This window comes from Hemiscyllium ocellatum, chromosome 35, assembly GCF_020745735.1.
Source record: "Hemiscyllium ocellatum isolate sHemOce1 chromosome 35, sHemOce1.pat.X.cur, whole genome shotgun sequence".
Lineage (NCBI taxonomy): Eukaryota > Metazoa > Chordata > Chondrichthyes > Orectolobiformes > Hemiscylliidae > Hemiscyllium > Hemiscyllium ocellatum.
The window spans coordinates 23,133,609-23,154,040 of record NC_083435.1 but is presented as its reverse complement, the minus strand read 5'-3'; the positions used below and the strand labels follow the sequence as shown (position 1 = coordinate 23,154,040).

The following is a 20,432-nucleotide window of genomic DNA, read 5'->3' as shown; positions in this document are numbered from 1 at the left end:
ATTTAAGAGGCATTTGGATGGGTATATGAATAGGAAGGGTTTGGAGGGATATGGGCCGGGTGCTGGCAGGTGGGACAAGATTGGGTTGGGATATCTGGTCGGCATGGACAGGTTGGACCGAAGGGTCTGTTTCCATGCTGTACATCTCTACGACTCTATAAAGTGATAATAATCTATGAACAAACATGGAGAGTACAGATGAATGCATGTGCAAGACATTGACACAAAAGTAAGGTGCTGTCCATCAGGAAGGGGCGGGGTTAAGGCCTGCCAATCAGAGGAGGGCATTGGGCCACTCACAGGGAGGCATCTACGTTCAGGACAAGGGGGAAGCATTCCGACAAGAGACTTTTGATTGAAGGAGAAGAATGCACAGAGGGGAATGGGAGCCCTACGAGCAGCAGAGGGACCGGCATTGGATGAAAGTGCTCCTGGTCCAAGCACAGGGCACCATTGAGTAAATCATACCCCGCGCACGCGCAGTCGGTCCAGAGCGAGGTTGAGTGGAGCCGTCACCGTGAGGCGGAGTGACGTCTGGGGGGCGGGGCCGTCACCTCGACGCTGCCGCCCGGGGAAAGGAGGCGCGATGCGCCTGCGCGGCATGTCTTTGGGGAGGGAGGGATACCGGTCCTGCGGCTGCGCGGTCGGCAGGATGGGCGGGGCCGCCTCCATTCCGGGAGGTGGGGCAGCGTTCATGGCGTGCGGCTGCGCAGTGAGTGGGTCGGTCTGGGCCGGCGGGGAGACGGGAAAAGTGGGCGGGGCTGACGACGTGCGGCGGAGCAGTGAAGCGAGAGGGTCGGGCCTCGCGGTGAGGGGCGAAGGGGGCGGGGCTCACGACGGGCGTCTGCGCATTGACCGAGACGGAACGTGCGGGCCGTGTGGGGCGGGGAAGGGGGCGGGGCTCGCAGCTGCGCGGTAGAGCGGGATGCTCCGGGACGGGGGCGAGACGGGCAAAAGTGGGCGGGGCTCAGGTCGAGCGGCTGCGCAGTGGTGCTGGTCTCGTGCTGGACGTCACGCAGTTGCGCAGTGGGGAGGGGCCCACGCGCAGTCGGGCATGCGTCCTGCGGGCGGAGCAGTCGCTGTCGGAGGCGGAGGAGGAGGCGTTGCCGCCGAGGCCGCAGCGGAGTCTCCTCTCGGCGGGAGCGGGCGACCGACCGACCGCCGCATTCTGCCCGATTAGAGCTTCCCTTCCACTTCATTGCAAGAGGCCGGCCGTAGGCTGAGGGCGGGGGGCTGAGAGGAGGTAGTGGGGTGTCGCGGGTCTAAGGCCCGGCTCCAGGAGGGTCAGGGTCGGGGTCAGGGGGTCGACCCCGCCTGGCACCATGCCGCGGAAAAAACCTTTCAGCGCGAAGCAGAAGAAGAAACAGCTGCAGGAGCGGAGGGAGAGAAAACGGCAAGGTGAGTGAGTAACTCTGAGTGAGAGTGAGTGACCCACTCACTGACGGGGAGATACTGACCGTAACACAGTGAGAGTGAGTGACCCACTCACTGACGGGGCGATACTGACCATAACACAGTGAGAGTGAGCGATACACTCAGTGACAGGGCAATACTGACCATAACACAGTGAGAGTGAGTGACCCACTCACTGACGGGGCAATACTGACCATAACACAGTGAGAGTGAGTGACCCACTCACTGACGGGGCAATACTGACCATAACAGAGTGAGAGTGAGTGACCCACTCACTGACGGGGCAATACTGACCGTAACACAGTGAGAGTGACTGACCCACTCACTGACGGGACAATACTGACCATAACAGAGTGAGAGTGAGTGATCCACTCACTGACGGGGCAATACTGACCATAACACAGTGAGAGTGAGTGACCCACTCACTGACGGGACAATACTGATCATAACAGAGTGAGAGTGAGTGATCCACTCACTGACGGGGCAATACTGACCATAACACAGTGAGAGTGAGTGACCCACTCACTGACGGGACAATACTGACCATAACACAGTGAGAGTGAGTGACCCACTCACTGAGGGGGCAATACTGACCATAACACAGTGAGAGTGACTGACCCACTCACTGACGGGACAATACTGACCATAACAGAGTGAGAGTGAGTGATCCACTCACTGACGGGACAATACTGACCATAACACAGTGAGAGTGAGTGATCCACTCACTGACGGGGCAATACTGACCATAACACAGTGAGAGTGAGTGACCCACTCACTGACGGGACAATACTGATCATAACAGAGTGAGAGTGAGTGATCCACTCACTGACGGGGCAATACTGACCATAACACAGTGAGAGTGAGTGACCCACTCACTGACGGGACAATACTGACCATAACACAGTGAGAGTGAGTGACCCACTCACTGAGGGGGCAATACTGACCATAACACAGTGAGAGTGACTGACCCACTCACTGACGGGACAATACTGACCATAACAGAGTGAGAGTGAGTGATCCACTCACTGACGGGACAATACTGACCATAACACAGTGAGAGTGAGTGACCCACTCACTGACGGGACAATACTGACCATAACACAGTGAGAGTGAGTGACCCACTCACTGAGGGGGCAATACTGACCATAACACAGTGAGGGTGAGTGATACACTCAGTGACAGGGCAATACTGACCATAACACAGTGAGAGTGAGTGACCCACTCACTGACGGGACAATACTGACCATAACAGAGTGAGAGTGAGTGACCCACTCACTGACGGGGCAATACTGACCATAACACAGTGAGAGTGAGTGACCCACTCACTGACGGGACAATACTGACCATAACACAGTGAGAGTGAGTGACCCACTCACTGAGGGGGCAATACTGACCATAACACAGTGAGGGTGAGTGATACACTCAGTGACAGGGCAATACTGACCATAACACAGTGAGAGTGAGTGACCCACTCACTGACGGGACAATACTGACCATAACAGAGTGAGAGTGAGTGACCCACTCACTGACGGGGCAATACTGACCATAACACAGTGAGAGTGAGTGACCCACTCACTGACGGGGCAATACTGACCATAACACAGTGAGAGTGAGTGACCCACTCACTGACGGGGCAATACTGACCATAACACAGTGAGAGTGAGTGACCCACTCACTGACGGGGCAATACTGACCATAACACAGTGAGAGTGAGTGACCCACTCACTGACGGGGCAATACTGACCATAACAGAGTGACAGTGAGTGACCCACTCACTGACGGGGCAATACTGACCATAACAGAGTGACAGTGAGTGACCCACTCACTGACGGGGCAATACTGACCATAACAGAGTGAGAGTGAGTGACCCACTCACTGACGGGGCAATACTGACCATAACACAGTGAGAGTGAGTGATCCACTCACTGACAGGGCAGTACCGACCATAACAGAGTGAGAGTGAGTGACCCACTCACTGACGGGGCAATACTGACCATAACAGAGTGAGAGTGAGTGACCCACTCACTGACGGGGCAATAGTGACCATAACACAGTGAGAGTGAGTGACCCACTCACTGACGGGGCAATACTGACCATAACACAGTGAGAGTGAGTGACCCACTCACTGACGGGGCAGTACCGACCATAACAGAGTGAGAGTGAGTGACCCACTCACTGACGGGGCAATACTGACCATAACAGAGTGAGAGTGAGTGACCCACTCACTGACGGGGCAATACTGACCATAACACAGTGAGAGTGAGTGACCCACTCACTGACGGGGCAATACTGACCATAACACAGTGAGAGTGAGTGACCCACTCACTGACGGGGCAATACTGACCATAACACAGTGAGAGTGAGTGACCCACTCACTGACGGGGCGATACTGACCATAACACAGTGAGAGTGAGTGATCCACTCACTGACGGGGCAATACTGACCATAACACAGTGAGAGTGAGTGATCCACTCACTGACGGGGCGATACTGACCATAACACAGTGAGAGTGAGTGATCCACTCACTGACGGGGAAATACTGACCATAACACAGTGAGAGTGAGTGATCCACTCACTGACGGGGCGATACTGACCATAACACAGTGAGAGTGAGTGATCCACTCACTGACGGGGAAATACTGACCATAACACAGTGAGAGTGAGTGATCCACTCACTGACAGGGCGATACTGACCATAACACAGTGAGAGTGAGTGATCCACTCACTGACGGGGAAATACTGACCATAACACAGTGAGAGTGAGTGATCCACTCACTGACGGGGCGATACTGACCATAACACAGTGAGAGTGAGTGATCCACTCACTGACGGGGCGATACTGACCATAACACAGTGAGAGTGAGTCATCCACTCACTGACGGGGCGATACTGACCATAACACAGTGAGAGTGAGTGATCCACTCACTGACGGGGCGATACTGACCATAACACAGTGAGAGTGAGTGATCCACTCACTGACGGGACAATACTGACCATAACACAGTGAGAGTGAGTGATCCACTCACTGACGGGGCAATACTGACCATAACAGAGTGAGAGTGAGTGATCCACTCACTGACGGGGCGATACTGACCATAACACAGTGAGAGTGAGTGATCCACTCACTGACGGGGCAATACTGACCATAACAGAGTGAGAGTGAGTGATCCACTCACTGACGGGGCTATACTGACCATAACACAGTGAGAGTGAGTGATCCACTCACTGACGGGGCAATACTGACCATAACAGAGTGAGAGTGAGTGATCCACTCACTGACGGGGCAATACTGACCATAACACAGTGAGAGTGGGTGACCCACTCACTGACAGGACAACACTGACCATAACACAGTGAGAGTGGGTGACCCACTCACTGACGGGGCAATACTGACCATAACAGAGTGAGAGTGAGTGATCCAATCACTGACAGGGCAACACTGACCATAACAGAGTGAGAGTGAGTGATCCACTCACTGACGGGACAATACTGACCATAACACAGTGAGAGTGAGTGATCCATTCACTGACGGGGCAATACTGACCATAACAGAGTGAGAGTGAGTGATCCACTCACTGACGGGGCGATACTGACCATAACACAGTGTGAGTGAGTGATCCACTCACTGACGGGGCATTACTGACCATAACACAGTGAGAGTGGGTGATCCACTCACTGATGGGACAATACTGATCATAACACAGTGAGAGTGAGAGATCCACTCACTGAGGGGGCATAACCGACCATAACAGAGTGAGCGTGAGTGATCCACTCACTGACGGGGCGATACTGACCAGAACACAGTGAGAGTGAGTGATCCACTCACTGATGGGGCGATACTGACCATAACAGCGTGAGAGTGAGTGATCCACTCACTGACGGGACAATACTGACCATAACAGAGTGTGAGTGAGTGATCCACTCACTGACGGGGCGATACTGGCCGTAACACAGTGAGAGTGTGTGATCCACTCACTGACGGGGCGATACTGACCATAACACAGTGAGAGTGAGTGATCCACTCACTGACAGGACAATACTGACCATAACACAGTGAGAGTGACTGATCCACTCACTGACAGGACAATACTGACCATAACACAGTGTGAGTGCGTGATCCACTCACTGACAGGTCAATGCTGACCATAACACAGTGTGAGTGAGTGATCCACTCACTGACGGGGCATTACTGACCATAACACAGTGAGAGTGAGTGATCCACTCACTGACGGGGAAATACTGACCATAACACAGTGAGAGTGAGTGATCCACTCACTGACGGGGCGATACTGACCATAACACAGTGAGAGTGAGTGATCCACTCACTGACGGGGCGATACTGACCATAACACAGTGAGAGTGAGTGATCCACTCACTGACGGGGCGATACTGACCATAACACAGTGAGAGTGAATGATCCACTCACTGACGGGACAATACTGACCATAACACAGTGAGAGTGAGTGATCCACTCACTGACGGGGCAATACTGACCATAACACAGTGAGAGTGAGTGATCCACTCACTGACGGGGCAATGCTGACCATAACACAGTGAGAGTGGGTGACCCACTCACTGACGGGGCAATACTGACCATAACAGAGTGAGAGTGAGTGATCCACTCACTGACGGGGCAATACTGACCATAACACAGTGAGAGTGGGTGACCCACTCACTGACAGGACAACACTGACCATAACACAGTGAGAGTGGGTGACCCACTCACTGACGGGGCAATACTGACCATAACAGAGTGAGAGTGAGTGATCCAATCACTGACAGGGCAACACTGACCATAACAGAGTGAGAGTGAGTGATCCACTCACTGACGGGACAATACTGACCATAACAGAGTGAGAGTGAGTGATCCAATCACTGACAGGGCAACACTGACCATAACAGAGTGAGAGTGAGTGATCCAATCACTGACAGGGCATAACCGACCATAACAGAGTGAGAGTGAGTGATCCACTCACTGACGAGTCAATACTGACCATAACAGAGTGAGAGTGAGTGATCCCCTCACTGATGGGCAATACGGGCCATAACAGAGTGAGAGTGAGTGATCCACTCACTGCCAGGGCAATACCGACCATAACACAGTGAGAGTGAGTGATCCACTCACTGACAGGGCGATTCTGACCATAACACAGTGAGAGTGACTGATCCACTCACTGACAGGACAATACTGACCATAACACAGTGTGAGTGAGTGATCCACTCACTGACAGGGCGATACTGACCACAACAGAGTGAGAGTGAGTGATCCACTCACTGTCGGCGCAATACTGACCATAACACAGTGAGAGTGGGTGATCCACTCACTGATGGGACAATACTGATCATAACACAGTGAGAGTGAGTGATCCACTCACTGACGGTGCAATACTGACCATAACACAGTGAGAGTGAGCGATCCACTCACTGACAGGGCATAACAGAGTGAGAGTGAGTGATCCACTCACTGACGGGGCATAATCGACCATAACAGAGTGAGTGATCCACTCACTGACGAGTCAATACTGACCATAACAGAGTGAGAGTGAGTGATCCACTCACTGCCAGGGCAATACCGACCATAACACAGTGAGAGTGAGTGATTCACTCACTGACAGGGCGATTCTGACCATAACACAGTGAGAGTGAGTGATCCACTCACTGACAGGGCAATACTGACCATAACAGAGTGAGAGTGAGTGATCCACTCACTGACTGGATAATACTGAGCATAACATGAGTGAGAGTGAGTGATCCACTCGCTGACGGGACAATACTGATCATAACACAGTGAGAGTGAGTGATCCACTCACTGACGGTGCAATACTGGCCATAACACAGTGAGAGTGAGCGATCCACTCACTGACAGGGCATAACCGACGATAACAGAGTTAGTGATCCACTCACTGACGAGTCAATACTGACCATAACAGAGTGAGAGTGAGTGATCCACTCGCTGAGAGGGCAATACTGACCATAACAGTGTGAGAGTGAGTGATCCACTCACTGACAGGGGAATACCGACAATAACACAGTGAGAGTGAGTGATCCACTCACTGACGAGGCGATACTGACCATGACACAGTGAGAGTGAGTGATCCACTCACTGATGGTGCAATACTGACCATAACAGAGTGAGTGATCCACTCACTGACGGGACGCTACTGACAATAACAGAGTGAGAGTGGGTGATCCACTCACTGACAGGGCAATACTGACCATAACAGAGTGAGAGTGAGTGATCCACTCACTGACAGGGCAATACTGACCACAACAGAGTGAGAGTGAGTGATCCACTTACTGAAGGGGCGATACTGACCACAACAGAGTGAGAGTGAGTGATCCACTCACTGTCGGCGCAATACTGACCATAACACAGTGAGAGTGGGTGATCCACTCACTGATGGGACAATACTGATCATAACACAGTTAGAGTGAGTGATCCACTCACTGACGGTGCAATACTGACCATAACACAGTGAGAGTGAGCGATCCACTCACTGATGAGTCAATACTGACCATAACAGAGTGAGAGTGAGTGATCCACTCGCTGAGAGGGCAATACTGACCATAACAGAGTGAGAGTGAGTGATCCACTCACTGACAGGGCAATACCGCCCATAACAGTGTGAGAGTGAGTGATCCACTCACTGACAGGGGAATACCGACAATAACACAGTGAGAGTGAGTGATCCACTCACTGACGAGGCGATACTGACCATGACACAGTGAGAGTGAGTGATCCACTCACTGACGGTGCAATACTGACCATAACAGAGTGAGTGATCCACTCACTGACGGGACGCTACTGACAATAACAGAGTGAGAGTGGGTGATCCACTCACTGACAGGGCAATACTGACCATAACAGAGTGAGAGTGAGTGATCCACTCACTGACAGGGCAATACTGACCACAACAGAGTGAGAGAGAGTGATCCACTTACTGAAGGGGCGATTCTGACCATAACACAGTGAGAGTGAGTGATCCACTCACTGACGGGACGATACCGACCATAACAGAGTGAGAGTGAGTGATCCACTCACTTACAGGGCAATACTGACCATAACACAGTGAGAGTGAGTGATCCACTCACTGACAGGGCGATTCTGACCATAACACAGTGAGAGTGAGTGATCCACTCACTGACGGGACTCTACTGACCATAACACAGTGAGAGTGTGTGATCCACTCACTGACAGGGCAATACCGACCATAACATGAGTGAGAGTGAGTGATCCACGCGCTGACGGGACAATACTGATCATAACACAGTGAGAGTGAGTGATCCACTCACTGACGGTGCAATACTGACCATAACACAGTGAGAGAGAGCGATCCACTCACTGACAGGGCATAACCGACCATAACAGAGTGAGTGATCCACTCACTGACTGGATAATACTGAGCATAACAGAGTGAGAGTGAGTGATCCACTCGCTGAGAGGGCAATACTGACCATAACAGAGTGAGAGTGAGTGATCCACTCACTGACAGGGCAATACCGACCATAACAGTGTGAGAGTGAGTGATCCACTCACTGACAGGGGAATACCGACCATAACACAGTGAGAGTGAGTGATCCACTCACTGACGGGGCGATACTGACCATGACACAGTGAGAGTGAGTGATCCACTCACTGACAGGGCATAACCGAACATAACAGAGTGAGAGTGAGTGATCCACTCACTGACGGTGCAATACTGACCATAACAGAGTGAGTGATCCACTCACTGACGGGACGCTACTGACAATAACAGAGTGAGAGTGGGTGATCCACTCACTGACAGGGCAATGCCGACCATAACAGAGTGAGAGTGAGTGATCCACTCACTGACGGGGCGATACTGACCATAACAGAGTGAGAGTGGGTGATCCACTCACTGACAGGGCAATGCCGACCATAACACAGTGAGAGTGAGTGATTCACTCACTGACAGGACAATACTGACCATAACACAGTGAGAGTGAGTGATCCACTCACTGACAGGGCAATGCCGACCATCACACAGTGAGAGTGAGTGATCCACTCACTGACGGGGCAATACTGACCATAACACAGTGAGAGTGAGTGATTCACTCACTGACGGTGCAATACTGACCATAACAGAGTGAGTGATCCACTCACTGACGGGACGCTACTGACAATAACAGAGTGAGAGTGGGTGATCCACTCACTGACAGGGCAATACTGACCATAACAGAGTGAGAGTGAGTGATCCACTCACTGACAGGGCAATACTGACCACAACAGAGTGAGAGTGAGTGATCCACTTACTGAAGGGGCGATACTGACCACAACAGAGTGAGAGTGAGTGATCCACTCACTGTCGGCGCAATACTGACCATAACACAGTGAGAGTGGGTGATCCACTCACTGATGGGACAATACTGATCATAACACAGTGAGAGTGAGTGATCCACTCACTGACGGTGCAATACTGACCATAACACAGTGAGAGTGAGCGATCCACTCACTGACGAGTCAATACTGACCATAACAGAGTGAGAGTGAGTGATCCACTCGCTGAGAGGGCAATACTGACCATAACAGAGTGAGAGTGAGTGATCCACTCACTGACAGGGCAATACCGCCCATAACAGTGTGAGAGTGAGTGATCCACTCACTGACAGGGGAATACCGACAATAACACAGTGAGAGTGAGTGATCCACTCACTGACGAGGCGATACTGACCATGACACAGTGAGAGTGAGTGATCCACTCACTGACGGTGCAATACTGACCATAACAGAGTGAGTGATCCACTCACTGACGGGACGCTACTGACAATAACAGAGTGAGAGTGGGTGATCCACTCACTGACAGGGCAATACTGACCATAACAGAGTGAGAGTGAGTGATCCACTCACTGACAGGGCAATACTGACCACAACAGAGTGAGAGAGAGTGATCCACTTACTGAAGGGGCGATACTGACCACAACAGAGTGAGAGTGAGTGATCCACTCACTGACGGGGCGATACTGACCATAACAGAGTGAGAGTGAGTGATCCACTCACTGTCGGCGCAATACTGACCATAACACAGTGAGAGTGGGTGATCCACTCACTGATGGGACAATACTGATCATAACACAGTGAGAGTGAGTGATCCACTCACTGACGGTGCAATACTGACCATAACACAGTGAGAGTGAGCGATCCACTCACTGACAGGGCATAACCGACCATAACAGAGTGAGAGTGAGTGATCCACTCACTGACGGGGCATAACCGACCATGACAGAGTGAGTGATCCACTCACTGACGAGTCAATACTGACCATAACAGAGTGAGAGTGAGTGTTCCACTCACTGACGGGGCAATACGGACCATAACAGAGTGAGAGTGAGTGTTCCACTCACTGACGGGGCAATACTGACCATAACACAGTGAGAGTGAGTGATTCACTCACTGACGGGACGATACTGACCATAATACAGTGAGAGTGAGTGATCCACTCACTGACGGGACGATACCGACCATAACAGAGTGAGAGTGAGTGATCCACTCACTTACAGGGCAATACTGACCATAACACAGTGAGAGTGAGTGATCCACTCACTGACGGGACTCTACTGACCATAACACAGTGAGAGTGTGTGATCCACTCACTGACAGGGCAATACCGACCATAACATTAGTGAGAGTGAGTGATCCACTCGCTGACGGGACAATACTGATCATAACACAGTGAGAGTGAGTGATCCACTCACTGACGGTGCAATACTGACCATAACACAGTGAGAGTGAGCGATCCACTCACTGACAGGGCATAACCGACCATAACAGAGTGAGAGTGAGTGATCCACTCACTGACAGGGGAATACCGACCATAACACAGTGAGAGTGAGTGATCCACTCACTGACGGGGCGATACTGACCATGACACAGTGAGAGTGAGTGATCCACTCACTGACGGGACAATACTGACCATAACACAGTGAGAGTGAGCGATCCACTCACTGACAGGGCATAACCGACCATAACAGAGTGAGAGTGAGTGATCCACTCACTGACGGTGCAATACTGACCATAACAGAGTGAGTGATCCACTCACTGACGGGACGCTACTGACAATAACAGAGTGAGAGTGGGTGATCCACTCACTGACAGGGCAATGCCGACCATAACAGAGTGAGAGTGAGTGATCCACTCACTGACGGGGCGATACTGACCATAACAGAGTGAGAGTGGGTGATCCACTCACTGACAGGGCAATGCCGACCATAACACAGTGAGAGTGAGTGATTCACTCACTGACAGGACAATACTGACCATAACACAGTGAGAGTGAGTGATTCACTCACTGACAGGGCAATACCGACCATAACAGAGTGAGAGTGAGTGATCCACTCACTGACGGGGCAATACTGACCACAACAGAGTGAGAGTGAGTGATCCACTCACTGACGGGGCGATACTGACCACAACAGAGTGAGAGTGAGTGATCCACTCACTGACGGGGCGATACTGACCACAACAGAGTGAGAGTGAGTGATCCACTCACTGACGGGGAAATACTGACCATAACAGAGTGAGAGTGAGTGATCCACTCACTGATGGGACGATACTGACCATAACAGAGTGAGAGTGAGTGTTCCACTCACTGACGGGGCAATACGGACCATAACAGAGTGAGAGTGAGTGATCCACTCACTGACAGGGCAATGCCGACCATCACACAGTGAGAGTGAGTGATCCACTCACTGATGGGGCAATACTGACCATAACACAGTGAGAGTGAGTGATTCACTCACTGACGGGACGATACTGACCATAACAGAGTGAGCGTGATTGATCCACTCACTGACAGGGCGATACTGACCATAACACAGTGAGAGTGAGTGATCCACTCACTGACGGGACGCTACTGATCATAACACAGTGAGAGTGAGTGATCCACTCACTGACGGTGCAATACTGACCATAACACAGTGAGAGTCAGCGATCCACTCACTGACAGGGCAATACCGACCATAACAGAGTGAGAGTGAGGGATCCACTCACTGACGGGACGATACTGACCATAACAGAGTGAGGGTGAGTGATCCACACACTGACCGGGCAATACTGACCATAACACAGTGAGAGTGAGCGATCCACTCACTGGCGGGGCAAAACTGACCATAACAGAGTGAGAGTGAGTGATCCACTCACTGACGGGACGATACTGACCATAACACAGTGAGAGTGAGTGATCCACTCACTGACGGGACAATACTGACCATAACACAGTGAGAGTGAGTGATCCACTCACTGACGGGGCGATACTGACCATAACAGAGTGAGAGTGAGTGATCCACTCACTGACGGGGCAATACTGACCATAACACAGTGAGTGTGAGTGATTCACTCACTGACGGGACAATACTGACCATAACACAGTGAGAGTGAGTGATCCACTCACTGACGGGGCGATACTGACCATAACAGAGTGAGAGTGAGTGATCCACTCACTGACGGGGCAATACTGACCATAACACAGTGAGTGTGAGTGATTCACTCACTGACGGGACAATACTGACCATAGCACAGTGAGAGTGAGTGATCCACTCACTGACGGGACAATACTGACCATAACAGAGTGAGAGTGAGTGATCCACTCACTGACGGGGAAATACTGACCATAACACAGTGAGAGTGAGTGATCCACTCACTGACAGGGCAATACTGACCATAACACAGTGAGAGTGAGTGATCCACTCACTGACGGGACAATACTGACCATAACACAGTGAGAGTGAGTGATCCACTTACTGACGGGGCGATACTGACCACAACAGAGTGAGAGTGAGTGATCCACTCACTGACGGGGCGATACTGACCATAACAGAGTGAGAGTGAGTGATCCACTCACTGACGGGGCAATACTGACCATAACAGAGTGAGAGTGAGTGATCCACGCACTGACGGGGCGATACTGACCATAACACAGTGAGAGTGAGTGATCCATTCACTGACGGGGCAATACTGACCATAACAGAGTGTGAGTGAGTGATCCACTCACTGACGAGGCGATACTGGCCGTAACACAGTGAGAGTGTGTGATCCACTCACTGACGGGGCGATACTGACCATAACAGACTGAGTGATCCACTCACTGACGGGACAATACTGACCATAACACAGTGAGAGTGAGTGATCCACTCACTGACGGGGCGATACTGACCATAACAGACTGAGTGATCCACTCACTGACGGGACAATACTGACCATAACACAGTGAGAGTGAGTGATCCACTCATTGACAGGACAATACTGACCATAACACAGTGAGAGTGAGTGATCCACTCACTGACAGGACAATACTGACCATAACACAGTGTGAGTGCGTGATCCACTCACTGACAGGGCAATGCTGACAATAACACAGTGAGAGTGAGTGATCCACTCACTGACAGGACAATACTGACCATAACAGAGTGAGAGTGAGTGATCCACTCACTGCCAGGGCAATACCGACCATAACAGAGTGAGAGTGAGTGATCCACTCACTGTCAGGGCAATACTGACCATAACAGAGTGAGAGTGAGTGATCCACTCACTGACAGGGCAATACCGACCATAACAGAGTGAGAGTGAGTGATCCACTCACTGACAGGGCAATACTGACCACAACACAGTGAGAGTGAGCGATCCACTCACTGACGGGGCGATACCGACCATAACAGAGTGAGAGTGAGTGCTCCATTCACTCACGGTGCAATACTGACCATAACACAGTGAGAGTGAGTGATCCACTCACTGACTGGGCGCTACTGACCATAACAGAGTGAGAGTGTGTGTTCCACTCACTGACGGGGCAATACGGACCATAACAGAGTGAGAGTGGGTGATCCACTCTCTGACAGGACAATGTCGACCGTAACACAGTGAGAGTGAGTGATCCACTCACTGACGGTGCAATCATGACCATAACACAGTGAGAGTGAGCGATCCACTCACTGACGGGGCATAACCGACCATAACAGAGTGAGTGATCCATTCACTGACGAGTCAATACTGACCATAACAGAGTGAGAGTGAGTGATCCAATCACTGACGGGGTGATACTGACCATAACAGAGTGAGAGTGAGTGATCCACTGACTGACAGGGCAATACCGACCATAACAGAGTGAGTGTGAGTGATCCACTCTCTGACGGAGCAATACTGACCACAACATAGTGAGTGTGAGTGATCCACTCACTGACGGGACAATACTGACCACAACATAGTGAGAGTGAGTGATCCACTCCCTGACCGGGCGATACTGACCATAACAGAGTGAGAGTGAGTGATCCACTCACTGACGGGGCATAACCGACCATAACAGAGTGAGTGATCCACTCACTGACGAGTCAATACTGACCATAACACAGTGAGAGTGAGTGATCCACTCACTGACGGGGCAATACTGACCATAACACAGTGAGAGTGAGTGATTCACTCACTGACGGGACGATACTGACCATAACACAGTGAGAGTGAGTGATCCACTTACTGACGGGGCGATACTGACCATAACAGAGTGAGAGTGAGTGATCCACTCACTGACGGGGAGATACTGACCATAACACAGTGAGAGTGAGTGATCCACTTACTGACGGGGCAATACTGACCATAACACAGTGAGAGTGAGTGATCCACTCACTGGCGGGGCACAACTGACCATAACAGAGTGAGAGTGAGTGATCCACTCACTGACGGGGCAATACTGACCATAACACAGTGAGAGTGAGCGATCCACTCACTGACAGCGCATAACCGACCATAACAGAGTGAGTGATCCATTCACTGACGAGTCAATACTGACCATAACAGAGTGAGAGTGAGTGATCCCCTCACTGATGGGCAATACGGACCATAACAGAGTGAGAGTGAGTGATCCACTCACTGACAGGGCAATACCGACCATAACAGAGTGGGAGTGAGTGATCCACTCTTTGACAGGGCAATACTGACCATAACAGAGTGAGAGTGAGTGATCCACTCACTGACGGGATGATACTGACCATAACACAGTGAGAGTGAGTGATCCACTCACTGACGGGGCAATACTCACCACAACAGAGTGAGAGTGAGTGATCCACTCACTGACAGGGCAATACTGACCACAACAGAGTGAGAGTGAGTGATCCACTCACTGACGGGGCTATACTGACCATAACACAGTGGGAGTGGGTGATCCAGTCACTGACGGGACGCTACTGACCATAACAGAGTGAGGGTGAGTGATCCACTCACTGACGGGGCAATACTGACCATTACACAGTGAGAGTGAATGATCCACTCACTGACGGGGCAATACTGATCATAACACAGTGAGAGTGAGTGATCCACTCACTGACGGTGCAATCATGACCATAACACAGTGAGAGTGAGCGATCCACTCACTGACAGCGCATAACCGACCATAACAGAGTGAGAGTGAGTGATCCACTCACTGACGGGGCATAACCGACCATAACAGAGTGAGAGTGAGTGATCCATTCACTGACGAGTCAATACTGACCATAACAGAGTGAGAGTGTGTGATCCACTCACTGACGGGGTGATACTGACCATAACAGAGTGAGAGTGTGTGATCCACTCACTGACAGGGCAATGGCGGCCATAACACAGTGAGAGTGAGTGATCCACTCACTGGCGGGGCAAAACCGACCATAACAGAGTGAGAGTGAGTGATCCACTCACTGAAGGGGCATAACCGACCATAACAGAGTGAGGGATCCACTCACTGACAGGACAATACTGACCATAACAGAGTGAGAATGAGTGATCCACTCACTGACAGGACAATACTGACCATAACAGAGTGAGAGTGAGTGATCCACTCACTGACAGGACAATACTGACCATAACAGAGTGAGAGTGATTGATCCACTCACTGACAGGGCGGTACTGACCATAACACAGTGAGAATGAGTGATTCCCTCACTGACGTGGCGATACTGACCACAACAGAGTGAGAGTGAGCGATCCACTCACTGACGAGTCAATACTGACCATAACACAGTGAGAGTGAGCGATCCACTCACTGACAGGGCATACCCGACCATAACGCAGTGAGAGTGAGCGATCCACTCACTGACAGGGCATAACCGACCATAACAGAGTGAGTGATCCACTCACTGACGGGACAATACTGACCATAACACAGTGAGAGTGAGTGATCCACTTACTGACGGAGCGATACTGACCATAACAGAGTGAGAGTGAGTGATCCACTCACTGACGGGGCATAACCGACCATAACAGAGTGAGGGTGAATGATCCACTCACTGACTGGGCAATACTGACCATAACACAGTGAGAGTGAGCGATCCACTCACTGACAGTGCATAACCGACCATAACAGAGTGAGGGTGAATGATCCACTCACTTACAGGGCAATACTGACCATAACAGAGTGAGGGTGAATGATCCACTCACTTACAGGGCAATACTGACCATAACAGAGTGAGAGTGAGTGATCCACTCACTGACAGGGCATAACCGACCATAACAGAATGAGAGTGAGTGATCCACTCACTGAAGGGGCATAACCGACCATTACAGAGTGAGTGATCCACTGACTGGCAGGGCAATACCGACCATAACACAGTGAGAGTGAGTGATCCACTCACTGACAGGACAATACTGAACATAACACAGTGAGAGTGAGTGATCCACTCCCTGACGGAGCAATACTGACCACAACATAGTGAGAGTGAGTGATCCACTCCCTGACAGGGCGAAACCATAATAGAGTGAGAGTGAGTGATCCACTCACTGACGGGGCATAACCGACCATAACAGAGTGAGTGATCCACTCACTGACGGGGCGATACTGACCACAACAGAGTGAGAGTGAGTGATCCACTCACTGACAGGGCGATACTGACCACAACAGAGTGAGAGTGAGTGATCCACTCACTGACAGGGCGATACTGACCATAACAGGTGAGAGTGAGTGATCCACTCACTGACGGGGCGATACTGACCATAACACAGTGAGAGTGGGTGATCCACTCACTGACGGGACGCTACTGACCATAACAGAATGAGAGTGAGTAATCCAATCACTGACTGGACGATACTGACCATAACAGAGTGAGGGTGAGTGATCCACTCACTGACGGGGCATAACCGACCATAACAGAGTGAGAGTGACTGATCCACTCACTGACGGTGCAATACTGACCATAACACAGTGAGAGTGAGTGATCCACTCACTGACAGGGCATAACCGGCCATAACAGAGTGAGAGTGAGTGATCCATTCACTGACGAGTCAATACTGACCATAAGAGTGAGAGTGAGTGATCCACTCACTGACGGGGCAATACGGACCATAACAGAGTGAGAGTGAGTGATCCACTCACTGACGGTGCAATACTGACCATAACACAGTGAGAGTGAGTGATCCACTCACTGACGGGGCATAACCGACCATAACAGAGTGAGTGATCCATTCGCTGACAAGTCAATACTGACCATAACAGAGTGAGAGTGAGTGATCCACTCACTGACGGGGCAATACGGACCATAACAGAGTGAGAGTGACTGATCCACTCACTGACGGGGCAATACTGACCATAACACAGTGAGAGTGAGTGATCCACTCACTGACGGGGCGATACTGACCATAACACTGAGAGTGAGCGATCCACTCACTGACAGCGCATAACCGACCATAACAGAGTGAGAGTGAGTGATCCACTCACTGGCGGGGCAAAACTGACCATAACAGAGTGAGAGTGAGTGATCCACTCACTGACAGGGCATACTGACTATAACAGAGTGAGAGTGAGTGATCCACTCACTGACGGGGCATAACCGACCATAACAGAGTGAGTGATCCACTCACTGGCGAGTCAATACTGATCATAACACAGTGAGAGTGAGTGATCCACTCACTGACTTGGCAATACTGACCATAACAGAGCGAGAGTGAGTGATCCACTAACTGGCGGGGCAAAACTGACCATAACAGAGTGAGAGTGAGTGATCCACTCACTGACAGGACAGTACTGACCATAACAGAGTGAGAGTGAGTGATCCACTCACTGACGGGACAATACTGACCATAACAGAGTGAGAGTGAGTGATCCACTCACTGACAGGGCAATACTGACCATAACAGAGTGAGAGTGATTGATCCACTCACTGACAGGGCAATACTGACCATAACACAGTGAGAGTGAGTGATTCACTCACTGACGGGACAATACTGACCATAACATAGTGAGAGTGAGTGATCCACTCACTGATGGGGATGATACTGACCATAACACAGTGAGAGTGAGTGATCCACTTACTGACTGGGCAATACTGACCATAACAGAGTGAGAGTGAGTGATCCACTCACTGGTGGGGCAATACTGACCATAACACAGTGAGAGTGAGTGATCCACTCACTGACGGTGCAATACTGACCATAACACAGTGAGGGTGAGTGATCCACTCACTGACGGGGCAATACTGACCACAACACAGTGAGAGTGAGTGATCCACTCACTGATGGGACAATACTGACCATAAGAGTGAGAGTGAGTGATCCACTCACTGACGGGGCAATACTGACCACAACAGAGTGAGAGTGAGTGATCCACTCACTGACGGGGCAATACTGACCACAACAGAGTGAGAGTGAGTGATCCACTCACTGACAGGGCAATACTGACCACAACAGAGTGTGAGTGAGTGATCCACTCACTGACAGGGCAATACTGACCATAACAGAGTGAGGGTGAATGATCCACTCACTTACAGGGCAATACTGACCATAACAGAGTGAGAGTGAGTGATCCACTCACTGACAGGGCATAACCGACCATAACAGAATGAGAGTGAGTGATCCACTCACTGAAGGGGCATAACCGACCATTACAGAGTGAGTGATCCACTGACTGGCAGGGCAATACCGACCATAACACAGTGAGAGTGAGTGATCCACTCACTGACAGGACAATACTGAACATAACACAGTGAGAGTGAGTGATCCACTCCCTGACGGAGCAATACTGACCACAACATAGTGAGAGTGAGTGATCCACTCCCTGACAGGGCGAAACCATAATAGAGTGAGAGTGAGTGATCCACTCACTGACGGGGCATAACCGACCATAACAGAGTGAGTGATCCACTCACTGACGGGGCGATACTGACCACAACAGAGTGAGAGTGAGTGATCCACTCACTGACAGGGCGATACTGACCACAACAGAGTGAGAGTGAGTGATCCACTCACTGACAGGGCGATACTGACCATAACAGGTGAGAGTGAGTGATCCACTCACTGACGGGGCGATACTGACCATAACACAGTGAGAGTGGGTGATCCACTCACTGACGGGACGCTACTGACCATAACAGAATGAGAGTGAGTAATCCAATCACTGACTGGACGATACTGACCATAACAGAGTGAGGGTGAGTGATCCACTCACTGACGGGGCATAACCGACCATAACAGAGTGAGAGTGACTGATCCACTCACTGACGGTGCAATACTGACCATAACACAGTGAGAGTGAGTGATCCACTCACTGACAGGGCATAACCGGCCATAACAGAGTGAGAGTGAGTGATCCATTCACTGACGAGTCAATACTGACCATAAGAGTGAGAGTGAGTGATCCACTCACTGACGGGGCAATACGGACCATAACAGAGTGAGAGTGAGTGATCCACTCACTGACGGTGCAATACTGACCATAACACAGTGAGAGTGAGTGATCCACTCACTGACGGGGCATAACCGACCATAACAGAGTGAGTGATCCATTCGCTGACAAGTCAATACTGACCATAACAGAGTGAGAGTGAGTGATCCACTCACTGACGGGGCAATACGGACCATAACAGAGTGAGAGTGACTGATCCACTCACTGACGGGGCAATACTGACCATAACACAGTGAGAGTGAGTGATCCACTCACTGACGGGGAGATACTGACCATAACACAGTGAGAGTGAGTGATCCACTCACTGACGGGGCGATACTGACCACAACAGAGTGAGAGTGAGTGATCCACTCACTGACGGGGCGATAC

At 50.9% G+C, this 20,432-nt stretch overlaps 1 protein-coding gene across 1 annotated transcript in view; it reads left to right on the top strand.

The window, feature by feature from the left end:
* The first annotated feature begins 1,038 nt into the window (after positions 1 to 1,038).
* Positions 1,039 to 20,432, top strand: part of gnl1 (guanine nucleotide binding protein-like 1) — a 58,453-nt gene continuing 39,059 nt past the window's right edge. The window contains exon 1 of the mRNA XM_060850368.1: positions 1,039 to 1,398. Within this exon, the coding sequence (XP_060706351.1) occupies positions 1,323 to 1,398 (76 nt within the window). The 5' untranslated portion in view covers positions 1,039 to 1,322. The remainder of the gene's footprint in view (positions 1,399 to 20,432) is intronic.